This window comes from Malania oleifera, chromosome 7 (genome assembly GCF_029873635.1).
Source record: "Malania oleifera isolate guangnan ecotype guangnan chromosome 7, ASM2987363v1, whole genome shotgun sequence".
NCBI classification, from domain to species: domain Eukaryota; kingdom Viridiplantae; phylum Streptophyta; class Magnoliopsida; order Santalales; family Ximeniaceae; genus Malania; species Malania oleifera.
In genome coordinates this window covers 46,334,534-46,357,876 of record NC_080423.1, presented here as the reverse complement: position 1 = coordinate 46,357,876, position 23,343 = coordinate 46,334,534, and the positions used below count along the sequence as shown (strand labels likewise).

Below are 23,343 nucleotides of genomic sequence, written 5' to 3'. Positions count from 1 at the left end.
CTATAAATTTTTGGTGTATGAGAAACTTTAAAATTTATATTGTGGTAAAAAACTTGTGGTTGATTCTTTTGGTGCTAATGCAGTTAGCAGTGCTAGCTGGGGACTTTCTGCTTTCCAGAGCTTGTGTAACACTTGCTTCTTTGAAAAATACAGAGGTATTTTGTTTATCTTACATTTCCTATTTTGTGAATCTGTGATATATATAATCTAGTTGCTTGTTGTGAATGTCCATCTTTTAATGGAATGTGGAATGGACTCCCAAAATCTAGCCTTAAATTGCATCCAGTAGATCCTTCATTCCTTGCTTTTTGATATACTCGAGCAACAAATTGATCACATTTGGTTGGCATGCAGGGAGCTTGTTGGTCTAGTTTTTATGTAACATTAATAATTTATTCTAGTTGGTAGCTTGTGGAATGTCACTTTAATGTTCAAAGAGTCCATGCATTATGAGCTTGGGATTATTTTTAAGAAGCAGTGCTATTAGGCATTGAGGACAACATAAATTTCAAAAATTTCTTTTCCCATTACTCTGTACACGTTTTGGATGTTCAAAGCATTGAATTTTGATGTATGTTTCTTTTTGTATGCTTTTGTGAGTACCACAAGAACAAAAGTCATAAGTGCTGCTATTTATGGTTGGCTATGTGATTCCTCTTATGTCATTTCACATGATATAGGGCAACATCTTCTAAGCTAGGGCAACATCATCCTCTGAAAAGTATACATTGATTAGTTTCTTCATCATTTTGTTTCTTGCAGGTTGTGTCTCTATTAGCAAAAGTTGTAGAGCATCTAGTTACTGGTGAAACAATGCAAATGGCCACTTCATGTGAGCAGCGTTGTAGGTATGCTGCTCTTATACGTTATTTGCATTTATGCTTTTGTTAGCCTGACAAAATGACAATTCACAAGAAGGTGATAGATGGGAGGAAAATCCCAATTATAAAAGCAATGAAAAAAAAAAAAAAAATCTCAGTATGGGCTTATGCTTTGAGTAAACACTAAAGTTTTAAATCTGCACTTTCGTAGCTGTTCAAAAATCTGATTCTGAATGGTTAAATATTTTCCTGTTCCTTTCTTTCCACAATTCCAGCATGATGTAATAGGGCAGTCTGAAGTTTTTCTTTGTTTCCCACAGAAACATTTTCCGCTCGAAGATCAAGTTCTTCACCTTGGCAGCAGACATGACCCAATTCCTACACCATAAGAACATACATTTTAATCTTCATTAAGCATAACTGCCACTACCTTCTTCTCTTTAAACTACCTTATGGTTTATCTGTGTAAAAAATTTCTTTTGTTTGATTAACATCAATTGCCCCTTCTATGGGGTTTAAAATATATTTCCTTTCAACAAACAAAGGACGGTTTATTGGGCGTTAAGGCCCTCAAAATTGTTTTCCGTACTATTTATTTGTTCTCCTTTTTGTGGTGTGTTGCTTGATATTCTAGTGATTGGCTAGATAAATTCCACTTTTTATCTTGCAACTTGGTTTGTCGTAACACCCTCTCGAAGGATGTGAACTTCTGGTGTTTGTTAAATGATCTTAAAAAAATAAAATGTTATAGTAATACTGCTTCCCTTTTCTACTTCACAAACTGTCTCTACTTCTTTAACACCTTCTCTAATCTATTAGTATGTTTATGCATGTTTGTGTCTCTGATCTCTCACTCTTTTGTTCCTAATGTCAGTTATAGTGTCAGTAATGGGGAGAGAGTGCGCTTTTTGGGAGGATCATTTGATTGGGGAGGCTCCTTTGGCCCCTACGTATCCTCATATTTACGTGTGTCTTCTTTTCATGACATACCAATTTCTACCTTTCAACTATGGCAAGAGGGCGGTTACTCTTGGGATTCCATTTTGTGAAGAACCTTAATAAGAGAGAGACCAAAGAGCTTGCCTCTTTAATTAATGTGCGTCATGTTTTTTTGGCTCCTGTTGGGGGGTGTGTGGGTTTTAGACTCTTATGGAGAATTTTCTTGCAAATCCTCCTCTAATTTGATTCATGATCCTAGTGCTATTCCTTTTTCCCTTCACTCCTTCCTTTGGAAAGCTAAAGCTCCTCATGACGTTAAGGTCTTTGTGGACAGTGATCCTGGGAAAAATTAAAACTGGTGTGTGTCCCCGTTACTTTAAGACTGGAGAGAATTGTTCACACCTGTTCTTATGTTGTTACTTCCCTTGGTCACTTTGCAGTAAGTAGTTTGGTAGTCTTGGTATTGGGTCTCTTCTTCGGTTCTTCTTCTATGGAGGCATTTTGTATTTATGATGTTTAGGGGTTTGGGAAGGGGCCAGACAAAGGCTTTGTGGAAGTGCTTGTTTCTTGTCTCTTTGGTTGGTGCAAAATGCCAGAATTCTGTGATTCAGTTGGGCTGTTCTGTAGTTAGTGTTTTTTTTTTTTTTGCATCTATGCTTGTTTTATTTTTATTTATATATTTATTTATTTTTTTTCGTAAAAATAGAGCGTATGTGGATAGATGGAAGAGGAGCAAAGTTTACGTAGTATGAGGTGGTGGCAGCATCTGTAATTTTTTTTTTTTGGAGCAATCACAACCATGCCCAAATTGAACAATAATCATGTAACCTTGTAAAAAAGGATTTATAATGTATTCTGTTAATTTTACGCAATCTACATAAACTCTATAATAGGATAAAGGATTTTTATATTAATTGTAGTCTGTTATTTGCAAAAGGAATTCATATTTCTTGTGATTTCCTCTTTTCTTATTGTTGAAAGAGATGAAATTTTAGCATAAGTTGATGAAATTCCATTGGAATTCAAATGTGATGCGATGTGAAAATTCTCTCTTACTTTATCCTTTTTTTTAAAAAAAAAAAATTAAAACAAAAGATTGTTAGAAAGGCTTTTCATAATATATGAAAAATTAAACTTTGACATTTGTAACAAAATTTTATTTAACTTTTCACATCTATTGTCTTTTTCTGTATAAGAGATAAAATTTAACTAATTTATCAATTTCATTTATATTAACTGGACATGTTTAGTACAAATAATATATTATAGCTACTGCACCTAGTATATAGCATATGTGTCATTGAGGTATTTTTTTTAATAATATATTATTACTAAAACTTGCAGTATTCTGTCCCCTAACCATTGAATTTTCATTAAAGAATTCCATGTTTTACGACTAATTTCCATCATTTTTAAAATAAAAAATGATATTGAAATCAAAATTTCCGTACTTTTGAAGTTTCAAAATTCTAGTTGAAATTGAAATTTAACACCTTGCTAGCTTTGGATGGAAAATTTTCGTTTCAATCTGAATGGATTAATAGTAGTGCTCTCCTTTCATATTTTATGGTAGCCATGAGGCCAAGGAGCGGAATGAGAGAAGATAGAGGAGAGAGCATTGCACTATTTAAAATCCCCTCTCTTTATTCATCTGGTCTTTTGCTTTTCTTAATCTTATATATCACTCGTGGTGATGATAAAATGTTCGTTTACTAGAAAAAAACACCGAAAAAAAGGTATCTGTCATGTTAATACTTGGCACAGATTTCTTATTGACATTCCTATTAGTGGATTAAGTTTCTTAGGTTTTATCAAGCTAAATTTTTTCCTAGTTGTATTTGAACTCAGTAAAACTGGCTTTATAAATTTTACGCGATAATTATTAGTAGGTATGAAGTACCAATATTTAAATTGTTAAATAATATTTAATGATTAGTATTATTGGTAATTTAGTTGTAAATAATATGTAGTTAGTGGGTAGTAGCGATTTGTTATATATATATATATATATATATATATATATTTACACACTACACAATAAGTTTTAGTAAGTATAAGTATAAAGTATTGCAGTTATTGTGCGTAGTATATTTTAGTAGTTAATAATATTAAAGTTTAACGTGTTGCACTTACACTAGGTTTTGTTAGCCAAATTAATACCGAAATGGTATTGAAATTTAGGTCTCTATTCACATTCCACTCTTTGGTTTGTATAAGTTTTTGGGGGGGGGGGGGGGGGGGAATTGCTCTCCAAGTAAGATGCCTATTCCCCATTCAACAAGATGGTGATTTTGTCTCCTCATCTATGGGAATTGCGATTTTCTAGCATACATTTCAAAAGGACAAAATAAACCTTCATAGCAACTTGTTATTCCAAAGCTATCATTTACATTGATCTCACTCAGCCCCACCAGCAAGAACTGGCCAAGTGTTCACTCTTTAGGGTGATGATGATTGCGTCAATTCCTCATTGTCCCAGCAGCAATGGTGAACTCTTTTTTTCACATATGTAATTGTTGATTCAAAACTCTCTCTCCTCTCTCTAGATCTATAAAAGAAGATGAAGGTTTATAATTGGCTGCCTGTTACCAGCGTCATTGGCATCAATGGCAACCAAAAATCTTTTTAGAAGCAAGAGACATATCATGGAAAAAAGCTCCATTTGCTTAGATTCAAACATGAAATTAAAGTTTGATTGTTAAGAACTTACTTTGCTCTTAGTAAAAATTAGTCTCTAGGTAAATTATATTTAGTAACTTGCTATGTATTATTTAAAAGCTGCATATATTTTTTTGGTTGCTGTTATTTACTACTATTAACTACTTCATAACCAAGTACATATAATATACTAATAACTGCCTGTTATTGTGGAACTTTTTATAACAAGTTTCGACTTAGTTCTTGACTATTGTTGTACTACTACTGAGAATAAAATAAAACAAGAGGGAAAAAAAGCATTACATCCTTATGATGTAGGACAAGCAAGACCATGGGAAGATCCTTTGTTGGACAATAATTGAGAAGAATCAGGTCAAGGGATTGTTGGGTTTAGTTAATAACTAATTGTGTGCTTAGTTTAATTAGTATTGGATTATGTTTATTTGAGGGCTTCTTTATAATATTTCTGTATTTTTGGGCTTGTTTGTAATTTCATGTAGTTTCAGGAGTATATTCGTAATTTCATTTGTTAGCGACTTTTCTATAATAGTGTGTAAAAGCCATGTGGGAGTTATTTTTGTTGATGAATTTGAATTGAATCGAACTTGTTATTCCCCCTTTCATCCCCTATCTCCTCTCTTCTTCTTATTCTCCTCTTCTCTCTCCTACATTCTCTCATGGTTGTATATCATTGATGCTATCCCATCATTCGGTATCAGAGCCAAACCACAATCACACCATTCTTTCATTTCGATCCCCCCATCTTCCCCTTTCATTCTTCTCCCTCTCCCTCTCTATGTTTTCGCCTCTAATTTCTGTCCTTTTTTCTCTTCTATACTCTGTTCTATTCTCAGTGTTGTTCTGCAAATCTCTTTCCTTCTCCCTCCTTCTATCTTCTTTCTTATCTTTTCTTCATTCCTTTATTCCTATATCTCTTTGATTTTGATTTCTTGTTCTCTGTTCTGAAATTTCAGTCTCTAAAAGAAACCAAAGATCTGTTCTGAGCTTCTTCTGAAATTTCAGTCATGTTCTCATTTTTTAAGCACCTCATCCCTGGAAGATTTTGTGACACCTCCCACACTATTAAGGGAAAAACCCCTTTAACACCCTTCTCTGGAGTTTTGTTGCCATCCAACCACCAGAGTTTCCCCACGCGACACCTTAAGCATTTCCTCGACCCTCTTTGAAATCCCTAATTTCCTGTGCTTTTCTCATCACACCACCACCACCACCACCACCAGTGCAATCCCCATTCTTTGATCCCCCCTGCCCCAAATTGCATTGCTGGAAAGTCGTCGCCACTTATGCGCCTGTAATGAGTGTGAGAAAAGTTGCCAAAATATCCTGCAACTGCCACAATCGTGAGAATCTGCTCCAACCACAATATTGTGGGTTTCGTCCATGATATTTTTATATCTGGCGTGATATTTTGGTTGTGGATATAATACTTTGCAAGAAAGCGCAGTATTTTTTGAGAAAGCAAGAAATTGTCGCTGCTAGCATAAAAAATCAGGTTTTATTGCTGCAAGTTGTGAGTTTCCTAAGTGAATTTGTTTCATTTCTATGTTATACTGTGACCTGAATATAGTTCTTGAAAATTGGTGATCAAACTTGATGTAGGATGAGAACGGCTATTTGGATGGATCATTTCGACCCAATTAGGACGCCTATGTCAAAGAATAGGATGAATGGTTTATTGGGTCCGAAACCCAAATGTGCTCAGTTAGTTAACTGTTTAAGTATGTGTGTATAGTTTGCATATATTAGGATTATTTATGTTGGGGGCTTGTTTGTAGCAACTGTGTATTCTAGGGGTATGTTTGTAATGTAATGTAGTTTTAGGGGTATGTGTGTAATTTCATGTATTTAGAGGCTTTCTTATAAATAGTGTGTGAAAGCCATGATGTAGGTAGCAGTTGAATTTGAATTGAAGTGAATGTGAGTTCCCCCTCTTGTATCTCCTCTCTCCTCCCCTCCCCTTCCTCCACTTATAATTTCTCTATGGTTGCATAACCTTGATGCTGCCCCCTGCATCATTTGGAATCAGAGCCCAACTTCAATCTCGATTCTTGTATTTCAATCCCCCGTTGTCCTCTTCTCTCCTCTTCTGCCCTGTTCTTCTCCCTCTCTTCTTCATCTTGCCTTCTCTCCTATGTTCTGTAACTTCACACTCCCTATCTGCAGCTTCTTCTCCTTTCTTCTTTTCTTGTTCTTTAGCTTCCTATCCACCCATTCTCCCTCACTCTTTTCCTCTTCTTATCTTCTTCCTTTTCTTCTTTCTTTTCTCTGTTCTGTTCTCTCACCCTCTGTTCTGTATTAGTCCTCCCTTCTCTCTGATTCTTCTCTATTCTGAAATTTCATCATTAAAAAAAAAAAAAAAAACTAATGAAAGGCAGTTTCTGAACTTATCAGAAAATTCCAGTCGTGCCCCCATTTTTTTGACCACCACCTTCCAGACTGCTTCCTGCAACGCCGCCCATCCCGTTGAAAACAGAACCTCTCAAAACCCTTCCCCTCCAATATTCATCACTGTCTGACCACCGGAGGACACCCCACGCGCTGGCCAAAACTTCTCCAGCCATTGGTACTTCAAAAACTCTGATTTCCTGTGCTTTTCTCGTAACACCGACTCCACCAATAAACTCCTTATGCCCTGATCTCCCCTCGACCCATGTTTCATTACTGTAGGTGCCTGACTGGCAGCGCACGCTCCCCATGCGCCGGTGACCTGTGACTAGGAAACTTCCACATTTTTTTCACAATTTCCAGTCTCACAAAAAATTGCTTCAGCCACGAGATTTTGGATTTTCTCCACGATATGTTGACCTGCAAGGAGATATTTTGTTGTGGAAAGAACATATTGCAAGCAAGCACGATAATTTTGTCATGAAACCTAGAAATTGCCGCTGCCAGCATCAAAAATCAGGTTTTGTTTTTCTTTTTCGGCTGCATTTGTGAGTTTTTCTTTTAATTTGTTCGATTTTTACATGATTTGCTTCATCTAATTGCATCATGGTGACCAATGTTGAATTATCTGCAAAGGCGGAGTTGTTATTTGGTAGGGGTACAAAATATGGAACATGCTTTGGAGACTTTTACTGATGCTTTGAATAGGCTAACAACTGAAGTTGCAGCCTTGGGAATTCCTACCAAACAAGATGGCGGAATAGTTGCTGTTCCCAATGCTTTTTAAGTTAAGTGAAGGGCGAAATAATCATTTGAGTGAGGGAATTAAACTAGAAGTCTCAGATTTTAATGGTGATGGTTCTCTTCATGAATTTGATGATTGGATGTATTCTTTGGAGTACTATTTCCGATGGTATGACATGAATGAGGCTAGAAAGTTATACTTTTCTAAATCAAAATTGAAGGGAACTGCTCAAGTTTGGTGGATTAAACAAAGGGAGATATTTAGAAGAAGGAGATTTGGAGAGATTACAACATGGGATGAGATGAAGCGAGCCATGCAAGTGCAATTTGTGCCTCCCAATTATCAGCAGTGTGTTCATCTCCAGTTCTTTGATTTGAAGCAAGAAGAAAACACTGTTATGGAGTACACTAGTAGATTCTATCATTTGGCTACTCATGCTGGTATAGAATGGAAAGAGGATGTTATGATAGCTTTGTATGGAAAAGGGTTGAAGCCAGCTATGCCTTCAAACTTGCTGCATGTCATCTCATTACAGTTGGGGATGCAGCACAGGTTGCCACTCAGATTGAGTACATGCAACACAATCCTCGTAGAGCTACAACATTTGTACGAGAGAAGACAATTGTGCAATTGGGTGAAGGTGTTCAGACTGTTACCTCTTGAAAGACTCGTGAGCATTCCAAAACAACTTCTAAGAGCCAACCATCACTTAAATGCTTTAAATGTCTAGGTTTTGGACATCGAGCTGCATAATGTCCTAACCGATTCATTGCCGTTACAGAAAAGAAAGAAGGTGATGACACAAGTAGTTGAAGCTGAAGCAAAATTTCCAAGTGACTTATATGATGATGGCAATTTGAAAACTTGTTTAGTGCTTCGACAAATGCTCTCTTCCCACAAGGTTGAAGAGACAGACGATTGTACGCGGACCAACATTTTCAAGCTCAAGTGATACACCAAAAGCAACTTTGTACTTTGGTTATTGATCCTGGTAGTTACATAGTTTCGGAAGAAGCTGTGAAGAAGTTAAATTTGGAAGTTTAGCCTCATCCTGAACCATACAAAATTGCTTGGGTGAGCTCTACCAACTTGGAGGTCTATTATTGGTGCTTACTTACCTTCAACATTGGTTCTATTATGGAGACAGTCCAATGTGATATCCTCCCTCTCTAAATTTTTCATATCCTTTTGGGCTGACCATTATTATTTGATTGGAAGGTGAAGCATGACGGATATGAGAATTCTTATTCCCTCTCCATTGACAAAAATAAGTATAAGTTGATGCCATGACGAATTTTTTCCACTCATCAAATTGAAGCATATTGCTGGTTCCTTTATGACTCTATTCATGGTGATGGACTCCTTGGTACTTTCCCCAACTTAGCAGAGTTGAGTTCTTTTTGGAAGGATAGAATTGATGTAGGACGAGAAGTGGCTATTTGGATAGATTATTTCGGCCCAATTAGGAGGCCTATATTAAAGAATAGGGTGAATCAAATGTGCTTAGTTAGTTAGTTGTTTAAGTGCAGCACGCAAGGAATGGTGTTTCGATGCTTCATGAACTAGTTTATCAATGCTTATTGAGTTTAGTGGGTCTGAAACAGTGGGATTTGCTGTGTTTTTTGATTCAATGTTCTAATTCCTTCCATATATGAAAATATCAAGCTGTTGGACATGTGTTTTGCCTAAAGATCCAATTTTTATTTAACGATGCACTCATGATAATTCGTCAGTTGTTGTTCAGTGTTAGTAACAGCCATTGGTGACTTTCTTGGAGCAGTGATAGTGCTTATAAGCTGTTTTTTGTGTGGCAATGTCAATGTTATATAAGTTGGTGATTTCTCCATGGCAGTTTCAGTGGTTCACTTCTCCAATTGTTTCAGTGCTGTGAGTTGCTTTCTTGGGGCTTGTTTCTTGGTGCTTTGGCAGTTTTGTACGGATTTATTTGTGACTTGTTCATGGTTGGTCACCTTGTTTGTGGTTGTTTTGATTGTTGCAACAATTAATCTTATGGTGGTAGATCTGAGTTTGTGAATGCTGGGATGCAGTTTGCAAATCCCAAAAGTATGGTTCCTTCGTTTATTACTTGTTTCAGTAAACCGTGTACCATGACTATATTTGAGGAGTAGTCATGGTTTCTACAGTATCAGTTGTCTCAACAAGCATCTTCTCACATTGCGTCTTGCCTAGAAAGGTAATCGTACATTCTGTATGTCACCTGGTATCCTTCCTACTAGTCCTTGGGTTATCGATTCTGCTGCCACTGACCATATAACAGGGGCAACCAACTTCTTTTCTGATCTTCAGTATCCTAAAAATCTCCCTCTGCTGATGGGTCCAGTATTGCTGTTAAGGGGATAGGAACAGTAAATCCTACTACTTCCATATCTCTTTCTTCTGCTTTATACATTCCTAAATCTTCTTTCAATCTCATGTCAGTTAGTAAGCTTACAAAGTCACTAAATTGTTCTATCACATTCTTTCCTGATTTTGTTGTTATTAAGGATCTAAAGACAAGAAAGACAATTAGCACAGGACGTGAGGCTCGTGTACTTTACTACTTTGAGTCGTCTTCTCCACTCATTGCCTGCACAGTTGTGGCTACACCACTTCAAATCCATTCGCCCTTGGACAAGTTGAAACAATTTGTTCCTACATTGAGTTGATGTTGTATCCCTCATGGGAGTGAGTCCATTAGGTAACTCATCTAGCATCACATCTTTGACATCATTTGGGAACTCCAACTGCAGCTTCCCTTCCTTTTTAAAGAGGACATAAATCAGCCCACTTTTCTTCCTTGAGCAAGGCCCTTTTGTTTAAGAGAGCAAGTGAACAACAATTTTCCTACCTCTTACCATCATCATCCTTCATTGGTTTTAGCACAAGATTTTTCTCTCTCTCATCACCATTTACAAAAAATGAATAAGTATTGTTGATACCATCATGGATTATGTCTGTCATTTTGCCATGACCACTCAAGAAGAATATTACATGCATCCATGGGAGCCACATCACAATAAGCATATTCTTTAAAGAAACCAATTGAGGAATTAACAAGGCATCTTGAAGAGACTATTACGTCATTTCCATTGTTGAAACATAGAATCTGGTATGTCTGGATGTCTTTCAGTTTTAAATCCAAGATTGTCTTCCATCTCTTGAGAAACCAGATTCTCACTGCTCCCACTATCAATTTTTCAAGTTGCAAAGCTTTCCATGAGCTTTACATTTGATTTGGAAGATATTCGTACATTGAGAATTGTTGCTGCTGGTTGGAGGGGAAAGTAATGATGTTCAAATGACTAACGCCTCACCAAGGACATTACCCTCAATCCCTTCTTTGGGCACATCTTTTTCGGCTTCCAGTTTCTGCTCTTGATCCTCAAGGTTTGTAAAATTCTCTTCATCATCAGCCTTTGGATCCTCAGCAAGATTAACTCTACTTGCAGCCCTCTTCGGGCACTGGTTGGACTTCTTCCCAAGCCTAAAGCATCTGTAGCATTTCACCACTGTTTTCCCCTGGTTTATGTGGGCTGCTTTCACACTTTTATTGCTGATTGGTTGGTTAGCACGCATAGGGACAGCTGTCCGACCATTTCTAGTGCTGCGACCCGCCGTACTAGTTGATGCATCCGTGCTGCATTCTATCTCAAGTTTCTTAGGCATGTTGCGGGAAAGGTCTGACTCAACTTTGAACGTCGGTTTCAGCAAGGTTACACCACAATGAAAGCCTATGAGACTCCTGGGTGTACTGTCTAACTGACTTCTCATGCTGCCTCAAGTTTTGAATCCTTCGGTACGAGGTTTGCTCATAATCTTGTGGTAGGAATTGAGCCTTCAGCTTCTCTTTCATCTCATTCCATCTTCTGATTTTCCTTTTCCCTTTTTTCACATGATCACTTTGATAATGTTTCCACTAAGTAGAAGTAGATTCCTTGAGCTTTACTCCCACAAGATTCACTTTCCTCTCTTCCTGCACATCTTTCCATTCAAAATAACTTTCAATGCTTTCAACCCAGTCTAAGAATTCTTCAACTTCCATATCACCTCCAAATTCTGAAATATTTACTTGTGCACCATTCTCTTTGGAATTTTGTTGTGCACGTACAATGTGATCTTTCCATCTTGAAGGCCTTTCATTTTGTTGTGCAGAGCTTTCATTTTTTGAACTCCTATCATCGCTAGAGCTGTCAATTTCAGCCTTAGATTGCTCATCTATTTAATTTCTTTCTCCTAACAAAATCATATTCATTATCACCATCATTTCAACAACTTTGATTACCCATATATTGTGTAACAAGCTGAGTAAGTTGTTTAACTTGTTCGTGTAACTTGTGATTTTAGGTGTAATCCCAAGAGGGGGGAGATGAATTGGATATTTTAAAATTTCTAGGTCAAACTAAAATCAAGATCAGTATTACTTAACCTAGAGTTTTTTTAATCCAAATATGAATCTAGCAGATATATGAATATGTAAACAATTTATACAAGTAACATTGTTCCAGTATTTTTCAATCAATCACAATGTAATAATTAAGTACTCAGGCAGCTATATCAACAGATAAATGTAAGCATGCAAATATAGGAATGTAAATAGAATAGGGAAAGAGTGACACAAGGTTTTTATTGAGGTTTGGCCAATACTGCCTATGTCCCCGCCTCAAGCCAACTCACTTGAGGATTCCACTAATTGCTCACTTAACTAGGTAGAGCGACATCATTTACAAACTCTCCTTACGGGGTAGAGACTCCCTAGCTCAATTACGGGACTGAGCCACAACTAGTACTCCTTACGAGGCGGAGTCTCCTTGGTTCACTTATTGGGCGGAACCAAACCAGTTCTCCTTACGAGGCGGAGTTACCTCAACTCAATTACCAGGCTGAGCCAAACTGGTACACCTTATAGGTTGGTGACTTCCTTTTCAGGCGACGCCTGGAGTACAATGATAAAAATAAAGTTTTGTATACAACAAGATGCTTCTTAAAATAAGCTAGTGTGTACAAAATGAAGCACTAATATGCACTCCCAAATGATTTACAAATGAAGCTTTGTAGAGTATGTAATTTTTCTCTTAAATATATTTTTCAAATAAAGACTGAGACTTTTGGAAAAAGCTTTTCCTCAAGATTAACCTTGTGTAAAATTCAAATGCAAGAGGCTCTTCAAGCAAAGAATATAAGAATTAATATATTGCTCAAGAAATCTTGATTTTCTCAAAAATTATCTCCATAAACAATTTTCAATGATGAAGTGTATAGGAGATTTAGATCTTTGAGATTGACCACAAATAAAGACTTTCGAGCTAAATATATGAAGTTGAATACAAGCTCAAGTCTTTTTTAGGAACCCAAAAGAAATTTTATCCAAGGGAGTATTTTCAAAACAAAGAAAGTTTGGAGAAATGATTTGTTCTTTGAAATCTTAAGAACAAGTGACCTTTCAAGCAAAATATATTAAATGAATAATTGCTCAAAGCCAACTTGTATGAACCTCAAGATTTCCAAAAAAAATATATTTGAAAGAGATATTATGGGAGAAATGGATTTGATCTTTTGATATGGAGTAGAAAATGAGAAAGAATGAAAGAAAAAGCAATATAACTTTCAATCTATTTTTCTAACGTTTAAAAGATGTTTTGGCCAAGTATTTATAGAGTTTTTCGGAATATGGCTGTTATCTGACCGTTGGGCATTAAAATAATATTAAGATTTGAATTTTTCAACCGTTAAATGCCCAGAATTTTGAACTTCTATGAGGTTGGTTGGTCGACTAACCCTTAGGAGATTTCAAAATTTCTGATAGTTAGTCGGCTGAGCAAAAGTGCCGGTCAGACGAGTAAACAGTGCCGGTCGACTGAGCCATTTATGCTTTAAAAGCGGTCGGTTGACTGTCCTTGTGGTAATTTACTAACTTGGCCTTAAGCACTCGTCGGTCGACTGTTCAAGTATAATTGGAAAGAGGCCAGTCGACTGACCTTACTAAAAATGAATTTTTGGCCAAAGTTCTTGTTTTAAAAATAATTTAAACCTTTTGAGAAAGTGTTTAATTTTAAGTAAACAAGGTTTTAGTCTAGTTAAGGGTTCCTATGGTCAATCTATGGTCTTAGTAGAGCTTCAATAGAAACCAAATAAAATGCATGCACAAACAAGCCTATTTTACTATTACAACTTAAGCATAGTAAAGTCTTCGGTCTTTGCTCCTTGTATGTCCATGGAATGACCAAGTTAATGTGATCTTTTAAGATCTGTCTTGGCTTCCACAGTGCATCATTTCCTGTGCTATCTAAGATTTAACCTATTCATTCACTTAAGCACACACAAGAGATGTTGTAGTTTGTCAAAATCAAAACAGGGATTGGTGAGTGCGTGTGGTGTGGTGTGGTGCAATGCGTAAAAGTAAGATGTTTATGAGTATTGACCAAAAGAAATTCTACAAATCCTGCTCCCCTTGAGATACTGCTGCAGCTCCTAGGTCCCTCCATCGACAGGTCCTCCACCGGATGCCTCATCATCCCCGATGTCCATATGATCCTTTTTATCTTCATGCTCACCTTGTATTTCATCAAGGCGTTCATTGACTTCATTGAAGCTCACCTATATGAATTCTTTCAACTCTCCAAAATTATTTTGAACTTCAATGAGCTGATTCTCTGCTGAAACTGCATACTCTCTGAAGTCCTTCTGATTAGCCGTGTATTGGGTATCATAAGTAGCAGCAGTGTCCCTAATCTTACCTTGCATAGCAGTGAGACGAGCATCTGTAGGCACGAAGGATCTGGCTGTTGACTCTTGAAATTCATGAAAGGAGGTGGAGAGATGCACAACCGATGTGGAGAGCTGCGCAATAGCAGCTATGATTTCAGCATTAGTAGGCTGCGGTACCTGAGGGGGCGGATCAAGAGGAGCACCTAGCTGGACTCTTGCTTGTCTAGGGGCTATTGGTAACCACATGTTACCAACTTGCTCGTACCCCATCTACTTTATAGTGGTTGTGGAGAACATGTCTGTGTGCTTCCTCCTCTTAATTACTAAGAAATTTTTCTTTGTGACCTCCAACTTTAAAAAGACTCTATTTAATATGCCTCCATATGGCATAATGATCCTATTTCCCATAGTCTTTAAACACATCCATTTTATTATCGAGCTGGGCAGGTCTAACTTCTTTCTTGTAAATAGACACCACATGACAAAACAATCTAGAAATGACACATGCACCCTAGACCCACTTTTTGGCAAGATATTCTATGAAATTAAGTGGTGCACTATCTTGGCTTCAAAGGAGAAAGTCCTATAATCAAGGGGTTGGTTGTGATTCACAACGGGAACTGTCATGACAAGATTTGCAAAAGTCTCAACCGTTTCATTTATCCGTGATGACCCTGGGTTAGGACATTCGAATTCGCCCCGCTGAATATCAAAGGTCTCGGTCAGGTATTTGGCATCGAACTTGATGGGCACGTCTAGGACGTTGGAGAAATAACCTCTGTCATCCTTTCCTAGGTTAGAATAGAAGAGCTGAACTAGGGTCGGATAGACACCTCTAGCCTGGTACGCAATGAACGTGTACAACCCCTAATATTTGAACATCTCTTAAATGTTTCCAAAGTGCTGTTGCATAAACAAGATGTCAAGAATCTTTCCTAAGATTGCCTCTTTGGGGCGAAAGTCCCTTAATCCTAGCATTGTTGGATATGAACCAATCAATTGAGACATCTCCGGCTTCTTGGACTGCTTTTCTCTTGTCTGCCCTCTGCATTGTGGATTTGAAGGATGTTAAGGGTAGGAATTTTAGTTAAAGTGCGGGGATGGGAAGAAACAGAGGTTTCCCTTTCAAACAACTATGAAAAATGAAAAGTTGGGTGCTGAAAAATATATATAGTCTTGAGGCTCAGTCGATTGAGGAATGTCTCAGTCGACTGACGAGCATTAAATAAGGCCTCTTTAGTGTCTAGTCGATTGGCTAAGGATAATGCGTCGGTTGACTGAAGTGTGCAATGGTTTAGTTTCCGAAGGTCGGTCGACTGAGAGAAATGACTAGTCGACCAAGGTAAACCGGAGGGGCTCGGTTGACTGACTAGTTGACCGAGCCAATAAAATGTACGGCTTGGTCGAATGATCGATTGAGGCGTCAATTTCTTTGTAGTTTGGCCTCTTTTCACCCTTTTTGCATACAATCTATTAAGCCAAAGTATTTTTCCTTCTTTAATGACAAACAATTGGCTTTTGATCTTAAAACACTTGTTGATATTTAACAAAAAAAAATCCTAAAATTATTTTTTGATTTTGAAGCATCTGAAGGGTTTATTTGAGTTCTTAAGTCTAGGTTCTAAGGTGGGGACAATGGGACACGCTTTGGAACCCATTTTTCTTTGAGTCTATGTGGGATGAAACCCAACGTTTCTTTGACTCTCCATACTTGATTGATCTTCACACCTTTTCTTTTGAACAGGCATTCAAACTTGATGTGGCTCTTCTTTTTACACAGAAAGCATGTGGTGTGATCATATGGACCAGAGGAAGAACTAGCATAGCATTTTGATTCTTTCACAAAATACCCCATGTAGAGGTTCTTTCTTTTCCTGTTCTTAATCCCATTATATCCTGTGCCTTCCTCATCTATGGTCATCTTTTGCGAGCCTAATAGTTTTTCAAAATTCTCTTGGCCCCTAGTGAATTTATGGATGATCTTATCTTGGTCCTCTATTTTCTTTTCTAAGCCTAATATTTTCAAATCTTTTAGGCCTTTGCAAACAGCTTATAATTTTACAAATTCTTTAGTCACTATTTGCTTTTTTTTCAAGATCAGAAATACGAAGATCCTTTTTATTTTCAATGAAAAGTTGGGATCTCACATCGTTAAGCTCTTTTTGTAGCATTGCATTCTTGTTATCCAATTTCATGATTTTCAAATCCCTTTCTTTTATATCAAGAATTTTAGATTCTAAATCTTTTAATGCTACCTCATTTTTGTTTTTCAAATCAGTATAACGTTTGTTTATTTTAGCAAGAAACTTATGAGTTTTAATGTATTATGTTCTAATTCCTCATAAATGGGCATGCATTCACTATCAGATTCAGAACATGATTCATTGACAGATCTATCACACGATATAGTACATGAATCAATATATGAATCAGCAATAGATATAGAAGGTAATGAATGTACCTCTTCAAGGATTAAGGCAACTAGGCATTGATTTTCACCTTCTTTAACATTTGAGCTTGATGCCTCCGGAGTAGCAAACTCCTTCTATATCTATTGCTGATTCATATACTGATTCATGTACTATATCATGTGATAGATCTGTCAGTGAATCATGTTCTGAATCTGATAGTGAATGCATGCCCACTTATGAGGAATTAAAAACAGAATACATTAAAATTCATAAGTTTTTTTCCTTGGTTTCCCTGTATTTCTTTTCGAGTTTTTCCCAGATAACTTGAGCATTTTCTCAAGATATAATTTCTTTAAGAGTGTTAGCGTCTAAGGCACAATAAAGCATGTTCATGGCACTAGAATTAATTTGCAATAAGTCATAATCATGCTAATTCATTTCACTTTCTATCTTGAGTAACTCTATATTTTGAATAGTTTTCATTGGGATATAGTTCCCTTGATCAATAACTTTTCAGGCCCTCCAATCAATAGCGCGAATAAAAATAGTCATTTTTTGTTTCTAGACATTATAATTTTTGCCGCAAAATAGTGGAGGCCTTGAACAAGATCGACCCTCACTACACATGGGTACACGATCCCGAGCCATTGCAATCTTTATGCAAATGCGGTTAAGCTTATTTCAACGGGGCTCTGATACCAAATGTGATTTTAGGTGCAATCCCAAGAGAGGGGGGGGGTGAATTGGATATTTTAAAATTTATAGGTCAAATTAAAATCAAGATCGGTATTACTCAACCTAGAGTTTTTCTAGTCCAAATATGAATCTAGCAGATATATGAATATTTAAACAATTTATACAAGTAACAATGTTCCAGTATTTTTCAATCAACCACAATGTAATATTTAAGCACGTAGACAATTATATCAACAGATAAATATAAGAATGCAAATACAGGAATGTAAAGAGAATAGGGAAAGAGTGACACAAGGTTTTTATCGAAGTTCGGCCAATTCTGCCTACGTCCCCGCCTCAAGCCAACCCACTTGAGGATTCCACTAAATGCTCACTTAACCAGGCAGAGCGATGCCGTTTACAAACTCTCCTTACGAGGCAGAGACTCCCCAGCTCAATTACGGGGCTGAGCCACAACCAGTACTCCTTACGAGGCGGAGTCTCCTCGATTCCCATACCAAGCGGAACCAAACCGATTCTCCTTACGAGGCGGAGTCACCTCAACTCAATTACTAGACTGAGCCAAATTGGTACACCTTACAGGATGGTGACTTCCTCTTCAGGCGACGCCTGGAATACAATGATAAAAATAAAGTTTTGTGTACAACAAGATGCTTATTAAAATAAGCTAGTGTGTACAAGATGAAGCACTAATATGCACTCTCAGATGATTTACAAATGAAGCTCTGTAGAGTATGTAATTTTTCTCTCAAATATATTTTTCAAATAAAGACTGAGACTTTTGGAAAAAGCTTTTCCTCAAGATTGACCTTGTGTAAAATTCAAATGCAAGAGGCTCTTCAAGCAAAGAATATATGAATTAATTTATTGCTCAAGCACTCTTGATTTTCTCAAAAATTATCTTTACAAACAATTTTCAATGATGAAGTGTATAGGAGATTTAGATCTTTGAGATTGACCACAAAAGCAATAAAGACTTTCGAGCTAAATATATGAAGTTGAATACAAGCTCAAGTCTTTTTCAGGAACCCAAAAGAAATTTTATCCAAGAGAGTATTTTCACAACAAAGAAAGTTTGGAGAAATGATTTGTGTTTTGAAATCTCAAGAACAGGAGACCTTTCAAGCAAACTATATTAAATGAATAATTGCTCAAAGCCAACTTGTATGAGCCTTAAGATTTCCCAAAAAAATATATTTCCAAAAGATATTATGGGAGAAATGGATTTGATCTTTTGATATGGAGTAGAAAATGGGAAAGTATTGAAGAAAAAGCAATATAAATTTCAATCTGTTTTTCTAACATTCAAAAGATGTTTTGGCCAAATATTTATAGAGTTTTTTCGGAATATGGCTGTTATCTGAACATTGGGCATTAAAATAATATTAAGGTTTGAATTTTTCGACCGTTAAATGCCCACAATTTTGAACTCCCGCGAGGTTGGTCGGTTGACTGATCCTTAGGTGATTTCAAAATTCATGATAGTTAATTGGCTAAGCAAAAGTGCCGGTCGGCCGAGTGAACATTGCTGGTCGACTGAGCCATTTATGTTTTAAAAGCGGTCAGTCGACTGTCCTTGTGGTAATTTACTAATTTGGCCTTGAGCACTCGTTGGTCTACTATTTGAGTATAACTGGAAAGTGGCCGGTCAACTGACCTAATATGAAGAACATTATTTTGGCCTTTAAGGACATGTCGGTCAATTGAGCTTTACTGGCTGGTTGACTAACCTTACTAAAAATGAATTTTTGGCCAAGTTCTTGATTTCAAAAATAGTTTAAACCTTTTGAGAAAGTGTTTAATTTTAAGTAAACAAGGTTTTAGTACAGTTAAGGGTTCCTATGGTCAATCTATGGTCTTAGTAGAATTTTAATAGAAACCAAATGAAATGCATGCACAAACAAGCCTATTTTACTATTACAACTTAAACATGGTAAAGTCTTCGGTCCTTGCTCTCTGTATGTCCATGGAATGCCAAAGTTAATGTGATCTTTAAGTTCTGTTTTGGCTTCCACAATGCATCATCACCTGTGCTATCTAGGATTTAACCTGTTCATTCACTTAAGCACACACAAGAGATGCTGTAGTTTGTCAGAATCAAAATAGGGATTGGACTCAAAAAGCCAACCCAACTCTCCAAACATCTTGACAGTCATGTATCTACCTCTATGGTCCCTATTTCTCCCCACCTTGCAGCCATGAACCCACAAGATCGAACTTGCTCTGATACCAATTCGATGCAAATAAGTGTACTATAGAACAAAGAATTCAGAAATAAAGACTAGGAGCTTGAGCAACCTTCTTTGATTCAAGCAACTGGTAAATCCATAAAATAATGAAAAGACAACTGCTGTGAATTTCAGTTCAGCGAATAAGACAAATTCTGGTAACTGCAGCAACTTAAATCTCAAATTAGGACCTGTTTTGGTACTGTTTCAGAACGGTAACAGAAGATTTCTGCTAGCCTCTTGCACCTTTAGCTGCTATGGAAGCACTGGTAGGCACCACGGGGTTGACTCCTTAAAAACCTAGCCTCCAAATCTTCAAACCCTAGCTGGTCTTCACCAAATCAACAACAGACTTGAAATCGCCTGATTCTGCTGATATAATTTGCTGATATATTCATTCACCAGCGGAAGCAAAAGAAAGGGTCTATTGATTTTTGCTTTAATATAATGCATGAAAGGATCTTTGAACAACCATGAGATGACCTGAAAATTCTTAGTAAAGACTTCGACAAGATGCTTTTTTTTTTTCCATAGAAATGTGTTCACTCAAGAAGTGTTTCAGAAGATGTTGATCGTAAATGAGAAGATTGGTTACAGAGAAAAACGAGGATAGATTCGTATTCTTGAGCTAAGATCTGGACATAAATCGTCTCAAAGATAAAATGCCAAAATATCTCCTGGAAAAATGGCTGATGACTCCTATATATACTAGGGTTGATGATTCCAAGTGAAGCCAACTCCTATTTTGCACATAATCCCCCTCTAAAAGCCACTTATGTTGTACAGTATTACCAAATACAAATCCCTTCACATAGTCATTCCATGAATATTACAAAAGAGACCCCCAAAGCTAATTAGACCAAAATGAACCCCAAATTTCTGAAATTACAAAAATAACCCTAGCATCCATAAATAGCAACACTTGATATAAGCAGAAAATAAAATAAAGGCTGCTGATTGCATCAGGGGAGTGCTAATGGTTATTTTAGGGTTCTAGTATCATTAGTGTGTTTGTGTAATGTTATTAAGTGAGAGTTAGTAAGGGTATCATGGTCACTAAAATATATTTGATATGTATTATAAATAGAGGGAGGGACCTATCGTTGTGTTAAGTCTTTCATTTTACCAAAAATCTAAAGAGTGCCCAACATCCAATCTCTAATTTTGTTTGTAATGATTTCTTGTCACCGTCATATTATTGTTATGTTACTATTCTATCGTCTATTGTTTATCTCTCCATGTGCTGTTGGGTTGCACGTGAGGGGGGGTGTTCAAGCTTGATATACATTGTTGGCCCACAACCTAATAGCTTAAGCTTTTAGGTAAAGTGGTCATCTAACAGAAACTTCTCTCTCTTTCCTTCTCCCTCTCTCTCTCTCTCTCTCTCTCTCTCACTCATATGCATTTGTGTGCATGTTTTTGGGTATGAAATTATGTCCATAGCCCACTCTTGGGTTTTTTTTTTTTTTTCTGACAGAAGAGAAGAGATTTTGTTCAAGAATATGGAAAATACAAAAAAGAGTGCGAGAAATCCTCAAAGAGATGAAAGCAAAGAAGGGAAAACTAAAAAGTGCAGTCAAACCGACACTGCCATCCTAGGCCACTCTTGATTGTTAGCAAACAAGATTTCTCTATAGATTTGTGTTTCTTTCTCTGTAAATTTTTCTTAGATCCGTCTTCTGCCCTGGCCTTCCTCTCCTTGTCCCCTCTGTTTTTAACCTTGGAATATGAATTTGAATTTTGATGGATTAACCTGTGGCATGTAGATAAATTCTGCATATGATGTATTACCAAAAGACTCAATGGGTGATATTGATCTTTTCTCTAGGTTTGGTGGGAGGGGAGATGTTGTGGAAGCATATATCCAAGCTTTTTATTATGCTTAATACCAAGTGATTAGTTGTAGTTGAGCAAGTTTTTGGTTGAGGGTGGCTCCTCAATAAACGTGGTTGGGGGGGTAGAGCAGGGGCTCATGTTATAACTAGAAGTATTGGATAAGTGAGATAGGGATCTTTGTTGTTCGTCAGGGTTGATTGTGTTTCAAATATTTAGAGAAGCAAATCAGAAGATTAACTGTTTGGGAATAAGTGCCTCTCATTTGCCGAGCTATTGGCTAGGATGTAATTCTTGATTTTGGTTTTTCATTTCATCATAAGGGTTAATTGTAGCTTTTTGCCCAAATAAATTGATATACAATTATAGGGGATGGATGAGATTATGGAACATTTCCTAGTACTTTTTTGAAATGCAAGTGGCACAGTTGTCCCATACACAAAATTAGGCTTGGTGAGGATAATGATTTTAGTTGGGTAAAAATGTCTCTATTTGTACGTCCTATACTGCTATTTTGGGTTGGAAAATGTGTATATTAACCCATCCTTTAAGGGCTTGGGTAATTTTCTATTAGACTTCTCATTAACCCAGTCTCAACCCTTGAGACTGTTACTGCAAAACTATAGTTCTTATACTTATTAATCTTTTGCGTTATTTCCAGCAAGCTTTTCATTTTAATTCAACTTACCTAATTCCCCATTTCAGTAGTAGTATGACTAGTATGACCAGAGCTCTTTGAAACTGAAGCCGATGTCTTCATATAGTTGATTATAGGAAGCTGTATTAATTGCTTTCAAAGATTATTCTGCAGCAATAAATGTTTGTGGCACATCAGAACCAGGGTTTGCAACCAAACCTCTCTTCTGTGGTATTTCAAAATATTTTGTGCAGTAACCGACATGGCTTGAGAAACTGTGGTGGTCTTTGTAACAGTTACGGTCATGGCCACAGCCATTGTGTGTGTTATGCAACAGGGTGCCGACATGTGTTTCCGGAATCATTCTTCGCACAGGAAACTTGAAAGAAAAATGCCCATTCACTTATTCTGACCCCAAAATTGCAGATACTAATGTTTAAAATTATTTTTGACAAACTTTAATAAACCTTCAACAGCATATACTACTACTATTAGATGCTGCCTTGGCTTTCTATTTGCTATTGGTGAGAGAAGTCTGGCGCTGAGCTTTTCACAAGAGTTTGTGTTATAGATGCAATAAATTAAGAAATCATAAATATAATTTATCATAAACACCATAACATGTTTATGGTTCCCCAGTCATACTTTGGGAATTGGAGCCTTGTTTATTGTACAAGCAAATATACACATCAACAACATAGTATGCTCATAGTTGTCATATGAAGTCACAGTAGGCATTTTGCTCATAGTTGTCATATGAAGTCACAGTATGCATTTTTTATTACATATATATATAATAGCTAATGGCTTGCACCTACCATAAACATGCTGTTGGGTAGACAATTCTGCCAAAGGGGTGTTTGCTGTACTGCCATTTCCATAACTGGTTATGGATATCTTTATTTAAAGCATATCGATGGTTTAATATTTTTTTTAGCAGATCTATTTGCACCTCAAAGGCCTGTAGTAAATAGTTGCAAATGATTTTATTTGCAATGGTTGCAGCATGGAATATTATTTGCAAAAGACATACTATAAAACTGCATCATTGATTTCAAATAGCTGCAAGGCAATTGCTCTTCTTGCGGGACAAACAGCAGAAGTTTCAATGTTGGCTTATGAGTACGGCAAAAATCTGGTTTGTCATTCGCTTATAATTTATCTTTTATTTTCCTTCTATTGTCAACAGCAACTGTCATTGTGAAATTTAGTTGTATTTTGTGGTCTGTTCTTGACTAGATGAATTCGTAGAAAGCATAAATGA

The 23,343-nt window shown here is 36.8% G+C and overlaps 1 protein-coding gene across 2 annotated transcripts in view; it reads left to right on the top strand.

Annotated features, from left to right (window-relative positions):
- The window catches only part of LOC131159648 (solanesyl-diphosphate synthase 1, mitochondrial), an 83,859-nt gene that overhangs the window by 48,176 nt on the left and 12,340 nt on the right, over positions 1-23,343 (top strand). For both annotated transcript variants that reach the window (XM_058114705.1, XM_058114704.1), the window contains exons 8-10: positions 84-155; positions 763-848; positions 23,085-23,217. In XM_058114705.1, the coding sequence (XP_057970688.1) occupies positions 84-155; positions 763-848; positions 23,085-23,217 (291 nt within the window). The remainder of the gene's footprint in view (positions 1-83; positions 156-762; positions 849-23,084; positions 23,218-23,343) is intronic.